This window comes from Hetaerina americana, unplaced genomic scaffold (assembly GCF_022747635.1).
Source record: "Hetaerina americana unplaced genomic scaffold, ioHetAmer1.1.p SCAF_19, whole genome shotgun sequence".
NCBI lineage: Eukaryota > Metazoa > Arthropoda > Insecta > Odonata > Calopterygidae > Hetaerina > Hetaerina americana.
This window is the reverse complement of record NW_027286752.1, coordinates 8,068,673-8,094,445: the sequence shown is the minus strand read 5'-3', so window position 1 is coordinate 8,094,445 and position 25,773 is coordinate 8,068,673. Positions and strand designations below refer to the sequence as shown.

At 37.7% G+C, this 25,773-nt stretch overlaps 1 protein-coding gene across 1 annotated transcript in view; it reads left to right on the top strand.

Annotated features, from left to right (window-relative positions):
* The window catches only part of Dora (zinc finger SWIM domain-containing dorado), a 54,278-nt gene that overhangs the window by 22,844 nt on the left and 5,661 nt on the right, over positions 1-25,773 (top strand). The window contains exons 10-23 of the mRNA XM_071584438.1: positions 543-776; positions 8,017-8,187; positions 10,895-11,081; positions 12,113-12,290; positions 13,006-13,162; positions 13,879-13,996; positions 14,270-14,393; positions 16,490-16,773; positions 19,056-19,267; positions 19,412-19,540; positions 20,105-20,956; positions 21,569-21,905; positions 22,502-22,676; positions 24,199-24,348. Of these exons, the coding sequence (XP_071440539.1) occupies positions 543-776; positions 8,017-8,187; positions 10,895-11,081; positions 12,113-12,290; positions 13,006-13,162; positions 13,879-13,996; positions 14,270-14,393; positions 16,490-16,773; positions 19,056-19,267; positions 19,412-19,540; positions 20,105-20,956; positions 21,569-21,905; positions 22,502-22,676; positions 24,199-24,348 (3,308 nt within the window). The remainder of the gene's footprint in view (positions 1-542; positions 777-8,016; positions 8,188-10,894; positions 11,082-12,112; positions 12,291-13,005; positions 13,163-13,878; positions 13,997-14,269; positions 14,394-16,489; positions 16,774-19,055; positions 19,268-19,411; positions 19,541-20,104; positions 20,957-21,568; positions 21,906-22,501; positions 22,677-24,198; positions 24,349-25,773) is intronic.

Sequence of the window (25,773 nt, the reverse complement as noted above, 5' to 3'; positions counted from 1 at the left end):
CTTCTTTGTCAGGGTAGATTTTTGCCACAGTTTAAGCACAATTGGTGCAATTTAGGAATTCGGGGCATGTATTACATTTAGATAAATATGAACTACTCCAAGACCTTCATCAATTGTCTTAACTGCTTGCAATACACATCATTTATTGATAGTTTTCAACACATTGAGGTCACCAAGATGATAAAGTAGACATTTTTACTGATAATTGTTATTTTCACTGTTATTCAACTGTCATGATGTATATGATTGCTAATGTTTTTCATTTGCTGATATATATTCTAATTTTGAGGAAATAAGAGTAACTGTGACCTCTGAAAAATTGGAGAACTATTTCCAAATTGAAGAATTTAGCATGATTTCAATGGACAGAGATAAAGGCATTGTAAATTAAGCTTTCCAAATGGGATCTAATATGGCCATTGAGAAATTTGTATTTGAAACAACTGCCAGATACTGCTACCCTTGTGTATGTACTATATGTGTTTTATCCAAATAAAATAGCAATTAGCTAATTAGGTCCTTCTTTAAAATCTATTTTACAGGGCAGTCCAAGTGTATTATCAAATTTGGCCTCACCTGGGACAATCTTTGCCAACCTCCGTCGTGTGGAAGACTCGTGGGAGATCCTCTTTGCACGTGCTGAAGGACTACATGCACATGGGCACGGCTGGGAGGCATGCACTCTGGGTGTGAAATTGGCGGATGAAATGCTTGCTAATCCACCAAATCTAATGGTTGAACTCCCACAGCCAATTTCCAAGGGCAAGCGAAGGAAGGTAGGTCTGGCACATTTAATTGCTGTCATTCTACTTGATGTCAATATTCTGATAGTCATCTAATTAGTGTATTATCCTAATGAGGTAATTATTTCTTATTGCAAGTGATATAAATGGTGCTTATCTTCCTCATGACTGCCATCTGGTACAATTTGTGTATTGGTGCTTAGCAGTTAGTACTGTAAAGAGCATAAAGAGGGAGCATCTCTTTTGCGTAAACCTCCTCATTGGGAATGTACACAGAAGGAGAATTTCATGGTGATATACTTAGGTATTACATCTGACAATTGCGATATCGGGATTAAAGTTCCAGTTGAATCAAATAATATTTCTATGACTTCTAGCCATTCCTTAGTAAATTATCCATTCAATCTCAGCCAAAGCCATTTGAAGGACATTGTAAACTGGAGATGTGTGGAACTGCTTTCATTCAAGATTAACTCTGTTCCAATTGTGAAAATTATCTTGGAATATGTCAATTATTTCTGATGGGTGGATTATCTGATAGCCTCAAAAAGAGTCATCCCCTCCCCTCAATTTTTGGCAGGGACCATAGATATTGAAACATATGTGTCCATTTAACTCTATATGATTGTTTTCTTGCCTTGACCAGGTTGTTACTCATGTGACTTATTATATAATTTAATGGTACAATCAGGTGCAATAACTTTAAATAAACCCTATCAGGGAAAAAAGTTTTCATACCCTTGTTCTATGTTTAGTAAGCTTTCCTGTATTCACATCGGCCTACTTCTAGCAGGATTTCCAACTTCTACTTGATTTTCAGTGATTATACTACCTTGATCAAAAAGTTCCCGGAATAACCACCGTGTGGCGCTCCCATCGTTCCGATTTGAGTTCTGTTTTTTTTGTTAAATTGGTACATCTGTTGTTGATATTCCCTTTAAATCTTAGTGTCATAACTTGACATTTGCAAAAGTTATGTAGCCAAGAGTACATCTATCTCTGTGTGTGTTGGCGATTTTTTACAATTTCAGAAATGGATTTAAATTTGCAACAATGAACTTGTATTAAATTTTGCGTAAAAAACGGATTTAGTGGCGCACGGACGTTGGAAATGTTGGAAAAGTGTTTCGGCAACGATTCTCTAAAAAAACCGGTCGTTTACCAGTGGCACGAGCGGTTCAGAAGTGGTCGTGAGTCAATCGAAGATGATGAACGCAGTGGCAGACCATCGACATCGAAAGTCGGTGAAAAAATTGATAAAGTAAAAGAAATGTTGGTCAATAACCGCAAATTAACCATCAGAGAAATAGCGGAGGACTTGAACATTGTCTATGGATCCGCCCAAGACATTGTGGTTAATGATTTGGGTTTCCGTCGTGTAGCAGCAAAGTTGGTGCCAAAAGACCTCAATTTCATGCAAAAAAGAGACCGTGTTGACGTCGCAAAAGACATGATTTGCGAGGCTGAATCCGATCCCACATTCATCAAAAGGATCATTACTGGAGACGAGACGTGGGTTTATGAGTACGACACGCAATCCAGACATCAGGCAAGTGAATGGCGTTCACCAAATGAGCCGAGACCAAAAAAACCACGTCGTTTTCAGTCAAAAAAGAAGGCAATGCTGACGGTTTTCATGGATTACAACGGTGTAGTGCATCATGAATTTTTGCCAGAAGGCCAGACAGTAAACAAAGAGTATTATTTGGGCGTTATGAGACGTTTGCGTGAAGCAATTCGCCGAAAGAGACCAGAAATGTGGGCAGAAAACTCGTGGATTTTGCACCATGATAACGCACCGTCGCACAGTGCTATCATTATTCGTAATTTTTTGACGAAAAATGCAACAAATACCATCCAACAGCCACCGAATTCACCTGATTTGGCTCCCTGTGACTTCTTTCTGTTCAATCGAGTTAAAAAACCATTACGGGGAACGCGTTTTAGCAGCCGAGAGGAAGTAATGGAAAAATCGCAGGAAGCACTGATGGACATACCGAAAACCGAATATAAAAAATGTTTCGAGGATTGGATCAAGCGCTGGCATAAGTGTGTTGCAGTCGATGGGGATTACTTTGAAGGGGACAATATAGATTTAGATGAATAAATTTGTATTTTTAATTTTCTGAATAAATTCCGGGAAATTTTTGATCAAGGTAGTAGGTCAAAAAGGAACTATTAATTATATACTTACATATGTGTCATTGTCCTGATTTTTTTCCTTAGCCTTAAAGCAGATGTCCTGCATTCATTCTCTGTCCTTAAGGCAACCCTAGTGAAGGAGTAGCTGATGTGTACAAATTATTTCCTGGGAAATGGATCCTCTGCAGTCAAGGGTTGAATGTGTTGTCTGATACCATGTGGGCAATGCAAGAAGTGAATGGCCCCATAGCAAGCACCTCTGCTGGTCACTTGCTCTTACCTCCCCCTTGTTACTTACCCCCATGCCCACTTCTTGTATTTTCCCTGCCATCTTCCATCTCAATACGCAGTACCTACAGCACCTCAATTTTTTCATCAAAGACCTCTGTAGAATATAAGATGTAGATCTCTTCGTTTTTATTGTTAGGCACCTGTTTTTTTCAACTAAAAGTTATCTTTGTAGATGGCCTATTCCAAAAAAAATTGCCCTTGGGAGACCCGTGTAGAATTATCTGTAAAAAAACCGTAAACACAGTAATCAACCCGAAGGTCTGTTTAGTAGGTGATGGTAGAGATCACCCAGTACTAAGCCCTATACGGGGTGTGAAAATTCACACATCAGGGTAGGGGGGCCAGTTCCTTTCCCTGTGCCAGCTATGGTTTCCCAGGAAGATCTGGTTCCCGAAAAATCACTATAGCTTGGGTGGAGCTGCAGGTGCCAAGAGTGCCTTGCCAGGACCCTCCCGTTAGCAGTCCAACGCTCTACCCACTGGACTACCTCAACCCACAGAATTATCTGTAGGAAATTAATTTTAAAACTTCGAGTGAAATACCAAAGAAAGATTATTTGAAAAACAATGGTATTGAACATGGTTCATATGGCTGCGTAGGTTTTCGCGGCGGTGGTTTGAAGTACTCTGCATTGTCGGGTTTCACCACGTCGTTGTTTGATTCAGACAACAGTTTCGCCGAAGTTGCATTTGGCGTCTTCAGGTCAAAGATGAGGGACTCGGAATTTTGCCACCCTTATATAGGTGTTCCCGTCTAGTGGCTGCTTGCTGATTGGTCCGTTCCCGGAGAACTCTCTTCCACGCGTTGTGGAGATGGTAGCCTTCATCTCTGTTATTGTTCTCCGGGTTTTTTGCGATCTCAATAGCTTCCCTAATTAATCACGGGTAGTATCTACTCTCCTTGAATATTATGTTTGCTTTTTGGAATGAAATCTCGTGACCGGGTTCAGGAGAGGAAGCTATTAGATCATCACCAAGTGATAAACAGTATGTGGTATGTGCTATTCTGGTTGAACTGCAGGTCAAGAATGAGGGTTTTAGTTTAATTTAGTTTCAATTTGTTATCACCACCCCAATTCCAAATAAGTTCCATTAATTTCCAAGTTTGGTTGGACAGAGAAGAGAAAGATATTGTTTAAAATGAAGATTTTACTGGTTTTGATGGCACTCAATGGATCCTCATTACAGCGGCGAGTCCAGATATTGTAATACATATACATATTGGTCAATGATAGGTGCATTGACAAGTGTTATGTTTGGATCGTCGCCTATTTAATGAAACAGGTTAATTTAGTGTGGACTAAGCGGTGAATACAGCATATCAGTGTTGATTGATGGGTGGTGACGGGCAAGCCATCAATGTTGCCTGCGTCTCTCTCAAGGCCAGCTTCATTATATGGTTCTGGCTCAACACAAAATGGCTCCAACCATGAAGGTTACGGGTATAATATAATGCATGTTCAGGTGCCATCAGAAGTGTGCATTTCGCATGCCAGTTGGCAATCAGTAAAAACAAATCATTAACCCACATTAAGAATAGATTTGGACCTAAGATTGATCAGTGAGGTACCCCAGCTGATATATGGGGTTCTGGAATTGAGTTCTCATTTTTTAGAAAGATTTCAAAAGCCATCTAATTAAACAGTGTGCAGTGAGACTTAGTGAAACTTTTGTGATGAAACAAATTACTGTTTAGAAATAAATTAGAATTTCTCATTTATTTCATCTTCAAGATTATTTGATGTGGAAGAGTTTAATTTACGGAATCCTCCTGACTGCCAGTTATTTCACACGTGGCAGAAGACAGAATTTCTTACTCTATGAGCAGAACATACAGGGTTCGTCCGGAAAATAAGTGTACTGATTTTTTCCCGCCGCTCCAGGCGCGCCCAGCACCGCTCTGACGGGCTGCGATTGGAGGGGGGTAAGCGACGCTGAAAAAGGCAGTCGGCTCTGAGCTGTGGTGTAGTGAGGAGCTCTGTTAACGCGAACCTCCACGCTCGACCCACGTCACGGAACGCGATGCCGAAGTTTTTGGAGCAGCGTTATTCCATCAAATTTGCGGTAAAGCTTGGGAAATCGTCTACCGAAACTGTCGGTATGATTAACCAGGCTTACGGGGAGTCAGCCATGTCCAGAAACATGATCTTTCGGTGGCACAAGATGTTCGTGGAGGGCAGAGAAGAGGTCGACGACGAACCACGGCCTGGACGCCCATCAACGACACTCACCGACGAAAATGTGCGAAAAGTTCGCGATGTACTGAACTCTGATCGTCGTCTTAGTGTTCGGATGAAAGGAGAGCAGTGTAATGTGCCAAAAACAATAGTGCACGAGATTATTAGGCACCTATTACAGAAGCGAAAAATTTGTGCAAAGTTGGTGCCGAAAGTGCTCAGTGATGATCAAAGACTCAATCGTTTGGAAATCGCGACACAACTTGCGGATCACTGCAAAAATGATCCACATTTTTTAGAGAACGTTGTTTCGGGTGACGAGACGTGGATCTTTGAGTACGACCCGGAGTCGAAGAGACAAAGTGCGGAGTGGCACACCCCATCATCACCCCGTCAAAAGAAAGCTCGCATGAGCAAATCTCGGATCAAGGCGATGCTCATTGTCTTTTTTGACAAAAGGGGAGTCGTCCACTACGAATTTGTACCTGAACGACAAACTGTAAATGCTGCATTTTACGTCCAAGTGCTCGACAGGCTTCGAAAACGAGTCGCCCGCGTCCGGCCAGCGATCAAAAACATCTGGCGGCTGCATCACGACAATGCGCCGTCTCACACCGCGCTTGTCGTGTCGGACTTCTTGGCCAAGCACGGCGTGGCAACGCTGCCGCAGCCGCCCTACAGCCCGGACTTGGCACCACCGGACTTCTTTCTGTTCCCGAAGATAAAGAGGAGTTTGAAAGGAACGCGATACGGGACTTTGGACGCCGTCAAAGAGGCCGTGACGACGTGTCTTCGAGAGGTTCCCGATGATGCCTTCGCGGGAGCGTTCCAGGAATGGGGACGCCGCTGGAACAAGTGTATCGACTCACAAGGGTCCTATTTTGAGGAATATTAGCTTAAGATATGTAAAAGTGTAATAAATTTTTTTTCCTGAGCTCAGTACACTTATTTTACTTAAAGGGAATATCAACAACAGATGTACCAATTTAACAAAAAAAACAGAACTCAAATCGGAACGATGGGAGCGCCATACGGTGGTTATTCCGGGAACCTTTTGATCAAGGTAGTATTTTATTGAAAACTTGTGAAAAAAAATGTCAGTTTTCAACTATAAAATTTTTTATCATACATACGGTCAGTTAGTGATATTTAGTGATTTTATTAAAAGGCTGCTGCTGGAAAAAATATAATCTAAACACTACTAATATCAGTTTACCATTCCAGCAGATAAATACTCTGATGAGGATTTAACGAATGGATTACAATACATCTCAGTCATCAATTGACTGACAAACAACCAATTTTCATTAAACAATGGGCATAATATGTGTAAATAAAATAAACACTTATGAGTGTAACTTGGGGAAAATTATGAGGAGAGTTAGCCCTATCTGTGGGTGAGATTTTACTTAAATATCAGGTTTCACAAATGTTAATTTGGTGTTTTGATTGCATTTATTGTTATGAAGAGCTATCCATATTGTTAAATAAAACTGAAAATTTGGCAAAGAATAAATTTAGGATCCAATTATTCTGGAAAACAATAAATGAAATTCCATTACTAATGAGACCAAAAATGGAATGATTAATTAAATTTAAATTGACCTATTTTCATTGAAGTGGCATTCCAGTTCATAAAAATGCAACATTTAGTATGCAATTCTTTTCCTTCAATCAGTATAAAATAAACATGCGAAAGAAAGCTGGATGTTCTTTAGTAGATTTAAATCAGAGTTGAATTGAGCTGCATTATGGTGCATATCAGGAATTTTTTCTTTCCACATCATTAATGCACCCCTTTAGCCTAACAAAGTTAAAGTAACTGGGTGAGTACTGAAAAACCAACTGAAAAATAATTACTAACAGCAATGTATACTACAATGTAATGAGCAGTTATAGGCATATATCTATGTTTTAAGAAAATAGCAGAAACATTTGCACAATTATCATATATTGGCCATGCTCTACAAATTTAGATATGACTGGCACACCTTGGAATAGGATCAAAACCTAATTGTTTTCACTTAGGAAACCATGTGCTGGGTGCTAGGATCGAGTGCCTCACATAGCCAGGAAACTGAGGTGCAAGCCATGTGGTGTGAATATTTGGAGGGAGGTTCCTAGTCATTGGGAGGGGATGTGAAACCGGTGCATTGCAGTTCCTAATATTGGTTGCTTAACCTTTAAGTCAATCATGACTATTTTGGTTGGAATTAGAGAATTAACTACTATTTCCTCTGTTCTCTTGGTGTGAGACAATATTTTACCCAATATCGGTGCATCCAGAAGCTGTTATGTGGTTGTGTTTCTTCCTACACCAGCTGCTATCAAACTAAGGATTGCACCTTATGTGAATGTGGTGCAAGGGGTGTTGTTGAGCTGCCTTTTTGGCCATGTAAATTTGTTTGTATTTCTTTCTTAGATTGTTAGCTCTGATCTCATTCATTCCTTTGGCGAGTGACTGGCTTGGCTTATATCCATGGAGGGTGGAAGGACCAAAGGGGGTTGAAAATGCCTTAACAATAGTTATTAGTTCACTGAAATGGTATAGAATGGGAAGTCATGAGTTTATAGAAGGAAAAGGATAAGACTTCACATGTCTAGCTTAATTTTTTGTAATGCCTGAAGTCTTGCTTTACTGATACTGTTTTTCTTTCCTTTCAGCTGAATCCAGCTTCCCATCAAATCAGCTGTTTGGCATCAGCCACACTGTCCAAATGTGCTTTTCTATGTCAAGTCCTGGCAGAATATCCAGAGCACCACCATTTAGCTTTTAAGATAGGGCTTTTTGGACTGGAATTGCCCCGTCCACCTGCAAGCACAAAACCTCTTGAAGTAAGCTGCCATTCTTCCCTCTATGCATTACATTTTAGTGTATTTACGTAGAAATTTAATGTATATCACTGAAATTTTACAAGATACTCCAGAGCAAATGCATTGGCCATTTCTACCCTGACCCATAAAAATAATTTATTTTAATTTATCTCAAAGATGGTTGAAAGACATCAATCAAGGGGGTGAAGTGATTTAAATCTATTGAATATTTTTCAAAGCAATATTAATAGAAGCAAAAAAAGTGCCGTAATATCAAATTAGGGAGGAATACTGTATTGTATGAAAGGACAAATTTCAGTATAAGAAAATTTTAAAGCTCTCTGAGAATTGAAGGGACATCATCATACGAAATGCATAAAATACAGTGCAAGTCACAGTAGTTCTTTTGGCAACCATTTAAAATTTTCATATTTTAATATTTTGAGTTTGATATCTTTTGTTGTTTTTTAATGCAAATGCCCAGATCAATGCAAAAAGTTCTGTTGCCTCTTAGAATTTTCTGCAAATGCTGAATGTCTACTACGATTGCATTTGGCATTGTTTACCGGGCATCTGCCTGGATTGAAGTAGTTTCTCTATTATTTTGAACACTGTAATTATAAAAAAAAGAGTTCTATTTGTAATTATTATATACTGGCTAGCAATTTTATTTGTGTGTATTTCATTTGTGTGTTCATGGGACTTCCAAGAAATTAGTGTTAATAGTTTTCCTATATGTTTTAACCAGTTCGCTAGGAATGGTAACAAGTTACTTTACCTTAACCCTTCAAGTGCCATGGGTGAAGGTGATTAATTTTTTCAAAAATGACATGTCACTCTAAGCAAATTTTCTTGACGCTATTAATGGTATTAAATTTTAATAATTCTTATTTTTATGCTTTATCCTCTTTTTTTTGTACTTCATTTTATACGTTTTATTAACTTTTTCTCACATTGGTCCAATTTTTTTATTTATTAACTTCTTTATATACTGCCATATTAATTCTGCCTTAATTTTTTCTTTCATTTTAAACGATTCTATTAATGTAATTTTCCATCTCAGTAATTAGTAAAAAGTCTATGCAGTTTGCATGAAAAGGAAGCTTTTGCTAATGAGCATTCCCATAACTGCTTGGTACAGCGGAAGAATTTTTCCCTGTCTCAGCAGAGTTTCACACTTGCGCCAAACACGGAGATGTCTTTGAGGCATTTGACACACCCGCATCGAGGAGATAGAAACCTATAATGCATGTGATGTAGAGTGGGGGACCATGTATCATCTGGCAATGAGCCAGTATTTCCAATGAGGGACGTTGTTTACTGCTGAAATTTGAAGTGCTGCATCTTAGGCATCATGTTCTGGCAACAGAATCACGGGTCACACAGTCAGTCACAGAATCAATCCTCTTGAAACATTCCCTCATTTGGTGAGATAAGGGCCTTATATTTTCTGACAATGATTCAGAAGTTCTGAATAAGTGGGGATGATTTTGTTCACTGTGGAAATGCATGGGTTCTCAGGGTATCCCACTTTTGGACTGAATACAGTTAGTTACTCTCTGCATTGGAGCTGTTAAATAATGCTTCCACTCTGATAAATGTTTTGTTTAATTGCTTCAAAGCACAATACTTACCAAAGGATAGTATGTTTGCTATAAAATTTTTCATTTTCAACAAAATTATCATTTTTTATGTTTTTACAGGCAATTTTCATTAATTCTGCAATTCTCATTGATATAGTCTGACAAATTTTGCGCAAAATTAATGAAATACAAATTGCACTCAATTAGCTACCCTCAAGTTATGCTGCCTACATAACAGCTATAACTTGTCTTAGAAAGTCAATCCTGGTTTGCAGTTCCCTAGTGGCTGGTTAGTACATTCAGAATTCCTGTTCCTATGAAAAACATGCTAGCGAGAGTCCACTTTTTATAACATGGACTCTTATATAATGATCTACCTACATGGCTGTTCAGTGTTACTACCCTCCCTACATTTTGTCCAAAACACCTGTGTTCACAGTGAATCTCATTTGGAGAAATGTCAATGATACCCTGAATATAAAATCCAGCTGAGAAATTTCAAAGTTGCATACAATTTTAAGTATGAAGTGCTTCAGAATCTCAAACTTTATATTACATATTGCATCACAGAAATATGAAAAATACGAAATAATTCCAAGGTATTACAAAAATCCAATTGTCAAAATACATCTGAAATCCGAGGTTTGATAATCTGACTAAATTAAATCTCGGTTGCTCCCACCCCATACAGAAGGAGTATTCTCTATGCATTTAAAAACGTCATTTTTCAGTGATAATTTTTTTCATTGATATTTTAAGTGTATATTTAAGTTGATTATTCTAATCTTCAAAACATTGGCCATGTATAAACAAGGGCCATGGCAGACAAAACTGTTGTTGACAAGGGAAACCAGTAAATGCAATGCATTCAATAACCTTTTATGATTCCTGTTCCTGATAAGTTGTTATAATATTTCAATTAATACAGGATGCCAATATATTTTTTATCAAAAAGGTCTACCATCTAAATTAAAATCTGTTATTGCACATGATATATGCGTTTTATTGAAAAATGACCATAAGTTGAACATTTTTGTTTTGTAATGTTTGTGTGACCATGAAGTAGAGAATATCCTCTCTCATTTGGAAGGCAGTTATACATCCAAACTAAGTGATATGTTACCCGTATCCTTTTTTTCTCTCAGGTTAAATTAGCAAATCAGGATGCTGAATTGGTTCAACTGTTGAAGAGAATCCCCCTTGGGCATTCAGAGCTCAGGATAATTCGGGATCGTGCGGAACAACTAAGAGATGGAACTTTGCGCTCCAAAGGAGAAGGCCTTCTTCCCTTCATGCTAACGGGCTTCATTGCTGATGCCTTGTTGCTCACAGGTATGTTACATTCTTTTTTGTTCTAGAACCGGCAGAAGTTGTTCCTTACTAAAGAAACCTCGGAATGGTAAATTATGTGCCAGATTACTTGCCAAATGTTGTGATAGTTACCTGCAATGTGTATCCACTCTCTTATTGAGGTCCCCTTTCCAATTACATTCCCCCAGCATTGCAATATCTTTGCCTAGTGATGTGCCCTGTGTGCTTAGGTTTACTTTACAATTAAATACATGTTGCATTTGCATGGGTCCTTGGAGGTTTATATTGAATGAGATTTTAGTGATACTATTCCATTTTTTCATTTATTTTCTGCCAGTTAACTTCCACATGTTTGTTGTAACAATTAACACATTTAGTCCGAGGCATAACAATGAACTCTGTTTAAATGTATGCGCTATTATCATTTGTGCATTGGGCCTAACCTTGTTGATTGCTTGTTCTAATGACATTAACCCTTTCGCTACGGCCTATACTCCAGAAACATAATTTTACGTTCAGAGAAAAGTGAGGGTATCTTGTCTACATAACCTTAATAGTTCTGGATTTCTAAATTATACAAATAATAATGAATTGACCTAGATTCACTGTTTTCATATCCTAGAACATTTTATTAATTAATTTTAGACAAACTTAATGTTTAATAAAATTTCAAAGCATTTTAATCTTTGTTTACCATATTTGTCAATTTTAGTATAAAAGATGAGAACAAAAATGTAAACCATCAAGTACCTATAAAATAATAACTCAAAAGGTAGTCACTTTCACAAATATTTTCAGTAATGCTACAGTTTTCCCAGAGGTGATTTTTTCAAGTTGCGGCCCCGAATTTTTCCAAATCTTTTTCATTATAGTTCTCTATATTTTCTTTTCCCATGAGACCCTTCTGTGTACTTTCTCATTTTAATTAGCCAGATCAACTTGAACATTAACTTCCAGCTTCATCTTCCCCCATTATCTGTCTCTGTTCTCAGGCTGGTAGATATTCTTTCAGGAAAGCATGTGATCAGTTCATGACTTTGTTTTTTCCCCAGGTAATGGTGGGTCTGGAGGTGGCAGTGGGAGTGGTGCTCGTGATGGGCACATGCTGAATGCTAGGCTGCCCACGGATGAGTCCCTTGGCTTTGATGCTGCAGTTGCGGCATTGGGACTCAAGGCAAACATATCCGAGGCAGACCACCCCCTCCTCTGTGAGGGAACCAGGAGGCAAAGGTGAGTCTTCTTGTCACTTATTATTCATTAGGAATCTTTTGAATTGTTCTTTTGTCATTTTTGTTCTTTTGTCATTTGTTATTATGTCATGAGATTCTTCCAAAGGTGTCTAGTGTGCAAGAGTTGGATAATTGCCATATAAATTCAAAATAACACAAGTTGCCTGTTATCTGTCTTCCAATTGGTCCCAGTGACAGGCATTCCTCCCTCATCCCATCTTCTCCCATTGCAGCCTCTTCCACTACAATACTATCTGCATGCTTATTACAAGTCAAGTAATGAGATTTCTGGTGTTAGCAAATCAGTTATGAACTGTCAGTTTATCCACATCTCATTATGAGGTGTTGAGTTCAAAATTTCTGGCATTGAGTATGTCATGAAGCTCTGTAGTGGTGCACAACTGCAGACATCTGGGAAGAGTCCTTGCCAAAACTTTGATCCATGGTATTAATATTGTTAAATAATGTTGTCAAAGGCAATTTTTATGTACCATGTCAATTTCAAGAGATTCTTACTGAAGTTATTAGTCATTATCCCTGGTTGCTTTTCTTAAAGTGCATACCAATAATTATTTCTCTCCGAAGATTTTTAAGAAAATCCAATGACTACACCGTAATTCATTTGTAACCTTTTTGTCCTGGTTCATTTTCTCTGGAAATTGCTTTTAAAGTGTGGGTACATTATTAATTGCCTCTTCATTTTGTTTCATTTAAAGGGGAGACCTGGCAATTTGTTTGCTGGTGCATTATAAAGATGATCCTGAGAAACTGGCAAGAATCATGGATAAACTTCTAGACCGTGAGGTGCATCAGTTGATTAAAGCACCAATTCTTAGTTCTTATTACTCCAACAACCCACCTACTACCAGCCAAGTAAGTTTTTGAATTGTATCACTATTTAGAGACCTGAAAATCTTTATGAAGTTGTCTCAGGTCTTCCTCCGGGTCAGGGGTTCCATGTTGACCAAAGTGGAACGCCTGACCTCCTGGAAGATCTGAGAAAACTTCATAAAGCTGATACGCTAGGAAAGCACTAAATCATACTTCATATGAAAATCTGATTGATGAATGCTTGAATCCTGTTTTAGTCATGACATTTCTATTTCCATACTAAGTGCAGCAGTTGAAATTAAAAACAGCTGTACCCTAACTGAATTCACTCAAGTTAAATTGTTCAAAGGCAATTTATAGTTTGTAACATTATTGTTAATAGGACCCTGGGTGTTGGGATTTAGCCAATATAGAGATAATGAATGAGAATATCAACAGATATTTTATTTAGAGTGGGCTCTTTAAGTGGCAAATTCATGAATTATTTCTTTGTGACATTATAAAATTTCTTATCATTAATCTAGATGTGAGTGAAAAAACCAATGAAAAGATTACCTAGTGGCATTAACTTAAGGTCTGGTGTAAAATTAATGAATGAGTTAGGGACCATAGGGTTTCATTTCTTGTTGGCCTTCTGACATTGCTGCCACATGTCAGGATGATAAAATTTTATTTGAATAATGGGTAGCATTAATGTAAAATCCACATGGTTTAAATCTTTCTTGACAATTTAATTTTTGATTTTTCTTTTGTTTTAGGGGTTCCAGCAAATGAATCTGAGAAATGAAGAAATGTCGGCTGAGTCCATGGCTATGCCAATGAGAAATTCACACAATTCGGGAGATATGCCGCTCACAGAGGCCAATGGAGGGCTAGGTGAGGGATGCATCTTTATTCATGGCACCTGTGGTGGAGATTGATTTGCCCAATTAGTCTAAATGTGCTTTTTACATGGTTCCTCCTTGTTGTTGAGTCAAATATTGCTTTCAATACTGACTACTGGCCACTCAGGATTACCCAACTTATTGTATGATTCTTGAGGCATAATTCAATAGATGTAATTTACTCATTCATTTTTTAAATATCTGTTTAACGGTCAATGGAAATAAATATTCTAATATTTTTTGTTTTCTGTTTACTCTTCTTTAGCTGCAGGTAATGGACGTCAACATATGTGCCCATTAGCAGAGCTGGATCATTATTTAGGAACATTGACAATCGGAAATGCTCCTAACCCAGTTGTCAGTAATACTCGCCCGAAGGAGTCATCACGGTAAGGACAAAGGGGCTTAGCATAAAATATAGATAATCTATTATCTGTGGAGGCATTCCAAGTTTCAAACCTGCCATGTGGGTGCCAGCATTTCAAGCATGAATTATAAGATTGGTTTAGGTAATTAGCATGTGTTCATGTTTTCAAATGGCATTATACGTACAATTACAGCTTATGCATAGAATAATATCTTTAACATGAAAGCTCCTAATTGTCTCTAAAATATTGGTTTCAATATTTCAACATTGGTTTTGCCTCTATTTGGTCAAGGCCGTCTGGGACAGCATCTCGAAATCTTTTTCAAGATAAAATTCAAATATATTAATTTGATGAATAGATTTTCTTATTAAGTTAACAATGAAAAAATAAAATATCAGATAAATGATCCAAATATTATGTCAATGAAAATTGAAGGTGACCAGCTATGATTTTATACAATATAATTGTAAAAATTAATATTACCGTATTTTCCCATCGATATCACACACGTTATCCATTTAAAAATGTCCAGATGATGGAAAAAATGATATGCGTTATGCAATGAAAATTGAAAAAAATTCAAACATTTACATACTTATGTACACAATAATTTAAAGAAGAGTCTCGAAAAAATAAATTAGTCTGGAAGCATGCTTTTCTAATTGCATTCCATTTAATACATATGCACAGGTGTATACAGATGCGTGGCATCTGTACATGTTCAAGATAACTATGAAGCCCTGGGTGGGCAGTATCTATACAAATTCATGATAACTACAAAATTCTGCATGTGCGTTTTATATAAGGTGTGCATTATCGATGGGAAAATACGGTAGGATAAAACGCATTCAGTAGGTGTTCTTTTACATTCAATCCTTTCCTTGATGCTCAAAGAACATTTTTATTGGCTTTGCAACTTTTTTGGCCGTTAAACATCTTAATTCTTATACCCTCTCCCTTTCCCAATTATTTTGTTGATGCCCTTCCACCTTAGATGCGGCGTGTAATATAAATTGCCCTTGATGGATCATGTGGAAAGTGCATTTGCAGTTTTAGGCTACTTTTGGACTCCTGCTCTCTTTTTGTTGGACTTCATTCAATCTAAACAAGTATTAATTCTAACAAATTAACCCAAAACTGAAAAAAGCTCTGAAATTCCTTTTTCCTTATTAACCATTGAAATCATTCATGTTTTACCTTCTAATCCCTCCAATAACAAATGTTATCTATTGACTCGGAAAGATTTTTACCAAATAGAGAAATTAATGACAGAACTCCCATTTTAACCTGATATTATAAACAACATTTTTGTTTTAGTTGTTGTATCACACTCTAATTCATCTATTTCCTTGGTTGCTGGAAATTAGTAGTGGCCACTGAAGAAGCTGATTCTGGACAGCTAATTGGTTAGGAGATCTCTCTCAAGGTCAAAGACTACCCTCCAAACTATTGTTTTTTGACCATGTTCGCATAGAAATGAATAGGAGGTACTGGGTGTTTGAAAACTTTTCTTTTATAAATAGCTTACTGGGCCATTTGATAAGCCAAAAAATGTTTTTTTTAATTGAAGTTGCCCTATGGTATGCTGTTTATCCTATTAAAATTGAATGAATTCTTCTTTTTGGAATTAAATATGTTTCATTAAATTGCTCAATCTAATGCACATACTTTTGTATAATAATTCTGTAAGAATGCCAGAGAGATCAACCGGAACCACGAGGACATCTAGCATGAAAACAAATTGTAAGAAAATTGTACTCTAATAGTGACAAGTGTGAAAAGCTACCTTGATTCACCATATTCTTATTCAAGTCTTAATATTTTTATTCTTTTGTCAAAGTTTAACTCTTTGTACTTAGGGTTGTACATGATTTTCCATTTGTGGGATGAGGGAATAGCATTTAACATTCACGAATATTCATTTTGTCTGAATGTTGATCACAAATGCCTTTCTTGAATCTATTTTAAGTTCATATAGAGAGCAATGGAAAAGCAATTCACGTGTACCTCCAGCCCAGTGAACCAGATAAGCATGGAAATGATTTTTTGTGTGGGCATCATTGTGGCATGTCATTCATGCTTTAGCATCTGCTTACAATGTTTCTTGCACTTTATAGGAGATTTAAGGGTAAAAGGGCGTACCCTTCAGTGCCCAACCAGCCTTCGGAAGCCGGGGCTCACTGCATGTTTGAATTGGCCAAAATTGTGCTCAACAAAGCAGGGGGGAACAGCAGTACTTCCCTTTTCACCCAGGTGTCTACTGCACAGAACCACCATGGTCCTCACAGGGCACTCTACATCTGTGCCTTCCAAATTGGCCTCTACGCTCTCGGCCTGCACAACTGTGTGTCTCACAATTGGCTCAGCCGGACGTACTCATCTCATGTGTCTTGGATCACTGGTGAGTGGAGTTTCTTTGAATCTCTTCATGGCTGTCTTGGCAAATTCAAATGCATGACTTTCAGCATGGAATGTTATGGTCCTGTATGGCTCCCTGACTGAATATCAATGGTACATAGAACAATTAAACCCTCGAAAAATGAAAAAATAAAAAATGCTTGTTATTTGCAGTTTTCAAAAATATTCTCTTAATTTTCATGTAACTGAACACACATGTTAAAACTGTCTTAAGTGAACTATTAACAGTGTATATAGTTTATCCAAAAATCAATTTTTAGGTGCATTAGTTCTACTTCCTAATTATATTAGATTTATTATACTTTCATTTTTAATGAATTCCATTGTAATATCAAAACCTTGAAAAGTGCGCTTTGTGTAACTACGAGTCTGAAAGATGCATTCTACTTGGCAGGAAAATGTATCATAATGAGGATGTATAGTACATCCATATGATGAGATAGCCCTCAAAAATGGAATTGTGCTTTAGTTAAAACCCTCTCTGATTTGGAGCAAATACATTGAGTTATATAATGGGTTATGGAGCTTTTTGGAGTTTAATGACAATTCAGATCTACTACAGTTTTGCTGCATCAGAGCTTAACCTTGAAGGTTATGTGAGAAGTTGTATTGCAGGCATTCTTAAACTTCATTGTGGGTCATGGCTAAGAAGTACCACTTTGGGTTACCTCTTTTTCTCCTTCGCGAGACACAGTGCTATTTTATTTGTAGCTTGAGAAAGTCATATAGTATGTGAAAGTTGCAAGGAAAGAATAATGTAGCTAATATAATTTTTCCATTGCAGTGGTGTAGCGAAATTCTATTAATTTTATATTAATATTTTTTTACTTTACCTATGCTGTGATCTTTCATAATTGTTGGTTACCTCCGTAAAAATATCTGAGCATGAATAAATGGTTTCCATAATCATAAATGCAAAAAACTGTGTATGTTTCAAGGAACTGCTCTGTTAATTAGAAGGAAGAAGAGGATAAGAAGTATTCATTGTATATATCATTCATGAATTATGATGAAGCTGTTAATAATGCAAAATGGAGTATAATGTGGCAAAATCAGAGTTGAAGCTAGAATATAGAAAGTAGTAAGGCAGGGTTGCTCATCATCACTCTTGATTTCTAATATCTACGTTGAGAAGAAAATTGATGATAACAAGAAAAAAATAAATGGCAGTATAATAATGCACAAAGGGGGAACAAGTATGCTACAGTGTTCAGATGACACTGCTGTAGTAGGAGAGAAGAAAGAAGACCTGCAAATCATCTTGTCGATGAAACACTTTTAAGGAGAAGAATATCAGCATGTACAAACGCAAGGTAAAAATAAAACTACAGTAATTGTCTGCTGTTCAAGTAAAGCTTAAAGATAATCTTCAAATGAGACTATGAAAAGACAGACAAGGACAAGTGGAGGAATATTGCTATTTAAACAGCCTGATTACTGGCGGTGGAAGAAGCAAGATAGATTTAGGGGACAGGCTAGGGATGGTAAAGAAGACTTACCTTCAGAAGAGACAACTATGAGCAGCTAATAGTGTAGGTCAAGACCATTGCTAGCTGTTGCCCTGCTACAGGAGAATGATGAAAATAAAGTGGATTGGCAGAGTAATACATGAAGAAGTACATCAAAGATAGGGTGGTGATAGATGCCTTTAGAGAACCTTAGCAAGTAGAAGATGTAAACTAAATGGATGCATCCCAAGGTGTGTAAGCTCACTGGTGATCAAAATTAGCATCAAAATCAAAAAGGAGGAGAATGACAGAGGTAGAGCAAGAGTAATTTACAAGAAGCTTTTGATGGAAAATGTTGGTACAAGAAACTAAGAATTAATTAAACGATTGGCAAGGAGCGAAATGGCTTTCACAGCTACCGCGAGCCAATCCTTAGAGTTCCCTTATTCATAATGGTCCCCCCAAATATTCATATTGGAAGTTTTACCATGTTAATTATCTTTAATGCATGATTGTGCGTGGATAAGCTTTTAAAATGCAAAAATTCTCCCAGCCTTCGTTTCACAATGCCTTGATATTACATTTCCTTTAACTAGTCCCCTCAAAGTACTAATTTAAAGGCTCTACTACACAGGCAAATCTTGATAAATTAAAAAGAAAACTGTTATTCCTGGAAATGAATGCACGGAATTGTTCATAACATGTAGTATTGATGTGAAAAAAAATTATAACCTCGCTCTTAACTCTTAAATATATTAAAGAAAAAGCTGTAATCTGATTTTCAATTATTAAATGTGGATATTTGCTGTATGTGCAGGTCAAGCAATGGAGATTGGTGCCCCAGCTATATCATTTCTAATTGACACTTGGGAGGGGCATCTGACCCCACCTGAGGCTGCTAGTATAGCAGACAAGGCATCGAGGGGTCGTGACCCTAACATGGTCCGTGCAGCTGCTGAGTTGGCCCTCTCCTGTCTCCCGCACGCTCATGCCTTAAATCCAAACGAGATCCAGCGTGCCATTCTCCAGGTGGGTCTCTTAAAAAATAATCAACTCTTCTAAGATCTCTCTCTGTGAAATCCATTAAATATATTAATCAATATTAATTGTGTACATTTTCCAATTCAAAATTTGATTGAAGTAATTTGGTATTCTTTTACATCCTGCCCATAGTGCAAAGAACAGAGTGATCAGATGCTGGAGCATGCGTGCTTGACTGTTGAAAATGCTGCCAAAGGTGGTGGTGTGTATCCAGAAGTTTTATTCCAAGTGGCACGATATTGGTATGATCTTTATATAATGGTAAGTTTGGTTGTATTTTTTATTCTTTTTTTTCGATGACTTAGTGATAACTTTGGCTTAATATTTTTAGTCCAGTTTCTAACATTGGAATTTTTGTACAGTGCTCAAAAAGATTGATGATTGATGGAATCGAGATGGTGTCAAGCCATATAAATCAGAAGAATTATTTGTGATGAAGTATAAAATGATTAATTTGGGGATTTACAGTAAAGTTTGTGCTGCTTATTTTTTCCCCGGCAATCATAAATGTTCTTGAGTTTTCTTCCTAAGTTATCAGTCTGTCAACTTTCTTGTCTTTTTGATGGTTGCCTAGCAGCTTCATGCATATTGATAGTTTTTGCTGAGCATGCTGTAATAATCTGGCAGGTACTTTCCAGCGAACACACAGGCTTTTGGTTCAAGTTGCACCAAAGGTGTGGGTGTTGTTGACTGTGATGGTTATGCACTTGGGGAATCTGATGACTAGGCACCAAGCGAAAGCATAAACATTTTAGTGATTCTTTTCCCCATCTGCCTTATCATATCCATGGTGCATTCATATCCTTCCCCTTTTCAATTTTCCAGCACACTCCTAGCAATTGTGAGCAGTATGGAGTTTTGGAGTTGCCTCATGAGAATGCCCTCAATCTGGATGCCTCAATGGGGAATGCACTGAACAACCTCATAATGGACCCCATCTCATCCGAGATCGTCGGTGCCAACATGGGAAGTGGTGCTGGTGTTGGGGTGCCCCACATGGCCACAGGCCCAACAGTGATGAGCCTGGTGCCAGCCGGGACTGCCGTGGGTGCCGGGGGTCCCACTCTGGTTGCGTGTCAGTCCCTCCCCTCTGCCGCCCCCTCCCCTGTGACTTCATCCCACCAGGGCCTCCCTCCCGTTGCACCCCTTGCCTCCCACTCCTCCTCTCAGGGCCCACCCCCACAGAACTCGCAGCCCCCTGGTGTGTACCCTGTTGCTCCCATGGGGTCCCATGCCACTGCATTCCTGCCTTATGGCTACAGCTGTAGCTTTGGCCCTCCACAATTCTCGCAACCGCTGATCGTCTCCCAGCCATCTGCTGCGGTTGCTGCCGTGGCAGCTGCCGTGTCATATCAGTATGCATCCACCGCGGCATTTGTGAAGCTCCAGCCACAGGCAAGGCAGTTCTACTCTAGTTCTGCACCGGTGGTCGGTCCACCCCCTCCCAATCACCATCATCATGTGTACCAACTGGCGAGCCAGCAGGTTCCCCTGCAGTCGGGGTCACCACAGATTGTGTCCTCTTCACCCGGCCCACAGATGTCCCCACAGGTGCCCCCTCAGCAAAACCCTCAGCCCCCTCCAAACCAGGGCTCGGTGATAGGCCAGCCACCTCCAGCCTGCTTGAACATGAGACAGAATATGACACAGTCAGCTCAGGGAAGATCTCAACAGCAGGTAAATTGTTGGCACCTCTTCTCATGGGAGAGAGTCAGAGAGCCTGTCCTAACAAGAGCAGCTCTTTCTTTTCAGTGTCATGCTCTTTGGTTTCTCATGTTTATTTCGAGCAGTGAAACTAATTGGGCCCAATTCCTAATAACAGGACTTGGACCAAAATGGAGGAACACTGTCAGGCATCATAGCCTTTAAATGCTTAAAATGGCTTCTGCTGTGTTGCACCTCTGAGGAATATACCATTCCATTTTCTTAGACTGATCTTCACATTTACTCTCATGTGATTTAGTCAGTTGTGAATATACCAAGGAAGTAATCTAACTGCCTTTACTGAACTGTGTACTTAATTGATAGATTAAGAGTAAATTTGACTATTGATGGTGTAGAAAACTCCATTTCTCTTCAATTAATACCTACCTAATTTATGTCAAGTGATGTTTTCCATTAATACTTATGAGCCAACTATAACCATAATTGTAGCTGGTCATTATAGCATTACCATAATGCAAATAATGCAGTGCAACTGTACTAAATAAATATTTTGTTCCTTGATTTCGTAAGGTTCCTGTGGGAATGTTTCCCTTTGAATCAATCAACTCTGGCGCTTGTTTGCAGGGGAGGAATCAGCATCAACAGGCTGTAGCTTTGGTTAATGCCGTTGCCATGGCACAGCACCAGCATCACCACCACCATGGACAACCCCAGGGCATTGTCAACAGTAATGGTGGCGTCATGATGCCAGGGGGAGTCAGCGCAGCAGGTGGTGGCAATGGCCCTGGTGGTTTGGGTACTAGGCAGTTGCGCTACCTCCTGGCAGCATATCGTGTGGGCATGCTTGCAATGGACACTTTGGCACGAAGAGTCCATGATGATCGCCCCCAAGCCAAATATGCTCGCAACCCTCCATATGGGGAAGACATCAGATGGCTGCTTCTAGTGTCCAAGAAACTTGGTAAGGACCTAACAAAAGAAGAATCAGTTGGTGATGATTACATTATTTGAATTCCATTTGTGTTTGAGAGGAAATATATAATTTATTATAAAAATACAGTAAACTCTTGATTATCTGAACTATTCTCTCTTCTTGGTGCCTCAAAATTAAAAAAAATAAAATTAGATTCTCAAAAAAAAATTATAAACTGTGAAACACCAATATAAATATTAAAATATTCAAGTTTGAAGTGCCTCTACTTCTTCAGTAGTTTTCAATCTTGTTCAAAAAATTAAAATTTGTCAATACATTTGATGTTTTAATTTAAACATTTTTACACCATCAGTACTTTCCCTTGATCATTTCCCCCAAATTCATTAGCCATAAAAGGATGTGCATTACCTCTCTGAGACAGTGAAAAATCTATTCCTTCACAATGATAATGCTGCTGTGAATACCATTAAATGAAATACGAAGGCTTTCTCTAATAAAGATTGGTGTTTCTGTGAGCCCTATTTAATTGCAGTTCACTCGTCAGGGAGAGGTGAATAATTTCATCACCTGCGACTAAGTACCCTGAAATATTTTGATGAGATGATGCTCTTGTTTTGTTTCAGGAACCCAATACCTTCTTCAGTTTTGTATGTGTGCCGTGAACAGCGTGGTGAGTCCATTTGTCCTGCATGACATTGCAATCGATGCTGCCTACTACCTTGCGCGCTGCAGTCCCAACCTAGTCCTCCAGCATTTACGCTCGGGTCTCAATCCATTGGTGCAGAAATGTCAACAGATGTAAGTTTATCTTTGGCATTACTCTATACATTTTAATTATCAGTTTGTAAGCTAGTTCAGAGCTATGCTGACTCTCTGATGTGATGGCCTGTAAATCATTTTCACTGGTCAGTTTTAGTTTTTGATACTTATATTAATGAAGTATATTTTTAAATAAATGAAATATATTTTTATTTTAATGTAAGAAAAAACACTGCAATGAATAATAGCGTTCAGAATTTACAAACTGATCCTTAAATCAGAGTTAATATCCCTGGCAGCTTGCTGTAGACCAAGAACTTCATTCTAAGTGTCCAGAATCTGTCTACAAACCGCCATATAAGAATCTAGAATATATTTTTTCCATAAAAAGAGACGTTTCAGGCGTGATATGGTGGAATATCATGATTAATTAAAAATAGCAATTTTCCACAAAAATAAAATTTAATGCGACCGGTTTCAATGTTACTACATCATCATCAGATCTGATCACCTCACCATCACCTGATAATGATGTAGTAACATTGTAACCGGTCGCATTAAATTTTATTTTTGTGGAAAATTGCTATTTTTAATTAAACATTTTTTCCAGATTGACATCTTTTAGTGGAAAATTGAAACTTTTTAGGTGTTTTTGAATAGCCCTTTCATTATTATACCCTTTTAGTTAGAAGGTTTCTACATATTCTTTTTATCAGTTACACTGTTATTTTTGGGTGCTGCAAGGATGAAGGAAGCGCTGTTGCCCTTTAAAATGACGATTGAAAAGAAACGGCGTAAGAATAATGAAGAAATTAGAATAAAAGCAAAACTTATTGCACATGCCAAAGTTCCTTACATCTCTGGAGTGACTGATGAAATAGTGTGAGAGTTTTGACCAGTAACATACAATACCAACCCCATCCAACCTCCTAAATATTATCTTTGTTTAATATATCATGCATAAGAAATTGCAAAATAATTAGTTCAAACTGCAGGGAAGACTAGTATATTCTCTGTGCACTTTGGAAAAGATTCCCGTTGTCCAAAAAAATTATTTTTTAAAAATATAGAATTCTCATAACAATGCCACAATGCTCTACATAAACAGGCAGTTGCTTGTTTACTATCTAATTCTGACTGAAGAATGAAGTGTTGAGTGAACTCTTCTCAAAATTATCACCCGATGGAGATCTTGAGAATGGTCCACTAATAGAATATACCAGGAAACCACCATCTTTCAGTAAAATGTCAAGTTTTACAAGAATTCATGAATCAATTCACTACCTGAAAGCATTGGGGATAATTACTTTAATTTTTGTCTCAATAAAAAATAACTATTGGTGTCATGAAAAATGTTTCATAGTTTTACTTCAGATTAATGTTTCTGCTAAACTTTAAAACATGGAAATCATAATTCATAAAATTCAAAATTTAATAATGCAGCATTTCCATCATAATGTTATTGAATTGAATTCGAACATGAAAGTATGCTATCTTTTACATCATTTTTGAAATTGATTATGCCTTAAATTTGAAATGCTTGTATTCTTTGTTTTTCAAGGTATATTCAGTGCCTGCATCAGAAGCTTTATCATCTTGCAGCGAGTGACTATGATGATTTTGTTGCAATTGTCCAGACTGCCAGGCAGGCTTTCTTGATTACTCCAGATGGTAACACCCAGTTCAAGGAATGGCTGCAGTCTATAAGAAGGTGAGCATTGTATCTAAGTTTGGTAGAGTTGACAATAATTCAGTAAAACTCGCCATTCAAATAAAATCCTGATCTTGCAAACCTAAATGAATTGAAACCTCATATTTGCATTATGGGAATTTACGTTTTTCTGCAAGTAACATTTTATTCATGTCCCTAACAATTTCCTATATTTTTCAACATATTTTGAACCCCGTAATTACATGATTTCATTTTCAGTTTTCCTGCTATTTGCATCACTTGATAAAAAAAAATTCATGTTACTAAAACAGTTACTCTTGTACATCAGCCTTTATAAAAAAAAACTTTTTTGACTTCGTTTGTTACTTATGCACCTAAAAAGATGTGAAAGAGCAGTAATGTGAATCATTTTAGTGAATAATTTGAGTATGGCTTGTGACAGAAATGTGAGCCACTAAAATTTGTAATCTCAGTCTGCCAGGAAAAAATTCGTGCTATGAAATGAATACGTTGTGTAACTAGGAGTTAGTTACGTATTGTGTACATTATAAGAACCCCTGAATGAGACTATTCATATTGTGCATAGTTGAAATAATGAGGAATGAAAATTACTTTGACGCAAACATGTTGAAGGATGAAAAATGCAAGAACTAGTGTCTGACAACTGGGATCAATTGTACTGCCTCGATGCAACCGATAAAACAGTGATTGGCTCATGAATGATAAAAAGTATCAAAACTTGCTTGATTGAATCAAAACTGCACTGAATCTAAAATAATTATATTTTCTTCGAAAAATTTTGAAGTTGGGAATCTGTTCGCACTAGTTGAACGGCAAGGTAACTAGGATTTTCATGTGTTGAGTTTTACTCAATTACCTATGAGTGTACATTTTATCCTGATTGACGATGGAAAGACAAGGCAAAAAGAAGATTTTCAATTGAGGGCAAGATAAAAATTTCAGATCAAGTTGATTGCCAACTTGGAATCTGTATTAATCTGTCAAAATATTTAAGATCGCAGGCCTCTACACTGAATACGGTAGTGAACAATCACGATTTGATTCTGAAACATGCAAACCAGTGCGGATGTCTATTTAAAAGGAGAAATTATGTCAAGCATTCCAAGTATGAAGAATCGGGGGAAGAGTAGTTTTGTATTGATAGATTATTCAATATCACCGTGAATGGTGTCATCATAAGAGAGAGAGTATTGCATATTCCCGAAAGATTTTGGAATCAAAGATTTAAAAGTGTCCAATGGTTGGTTGGATTTGTTTATAAATAGATACAATCTTGTATACAAGGCTTGTGTCTGGTGAAAGTAGTGTGCTGATGTCAAGAATGCAACTTGTTGGAAGGTATCAGAATTGAATGAACTTCTTGGAGGCAATAACTCCAAAGATGTTTTCACTGTAGACGAGATGAGTTATTTTTTGATGTGCTCTCAGCAGAAACACTTTTAA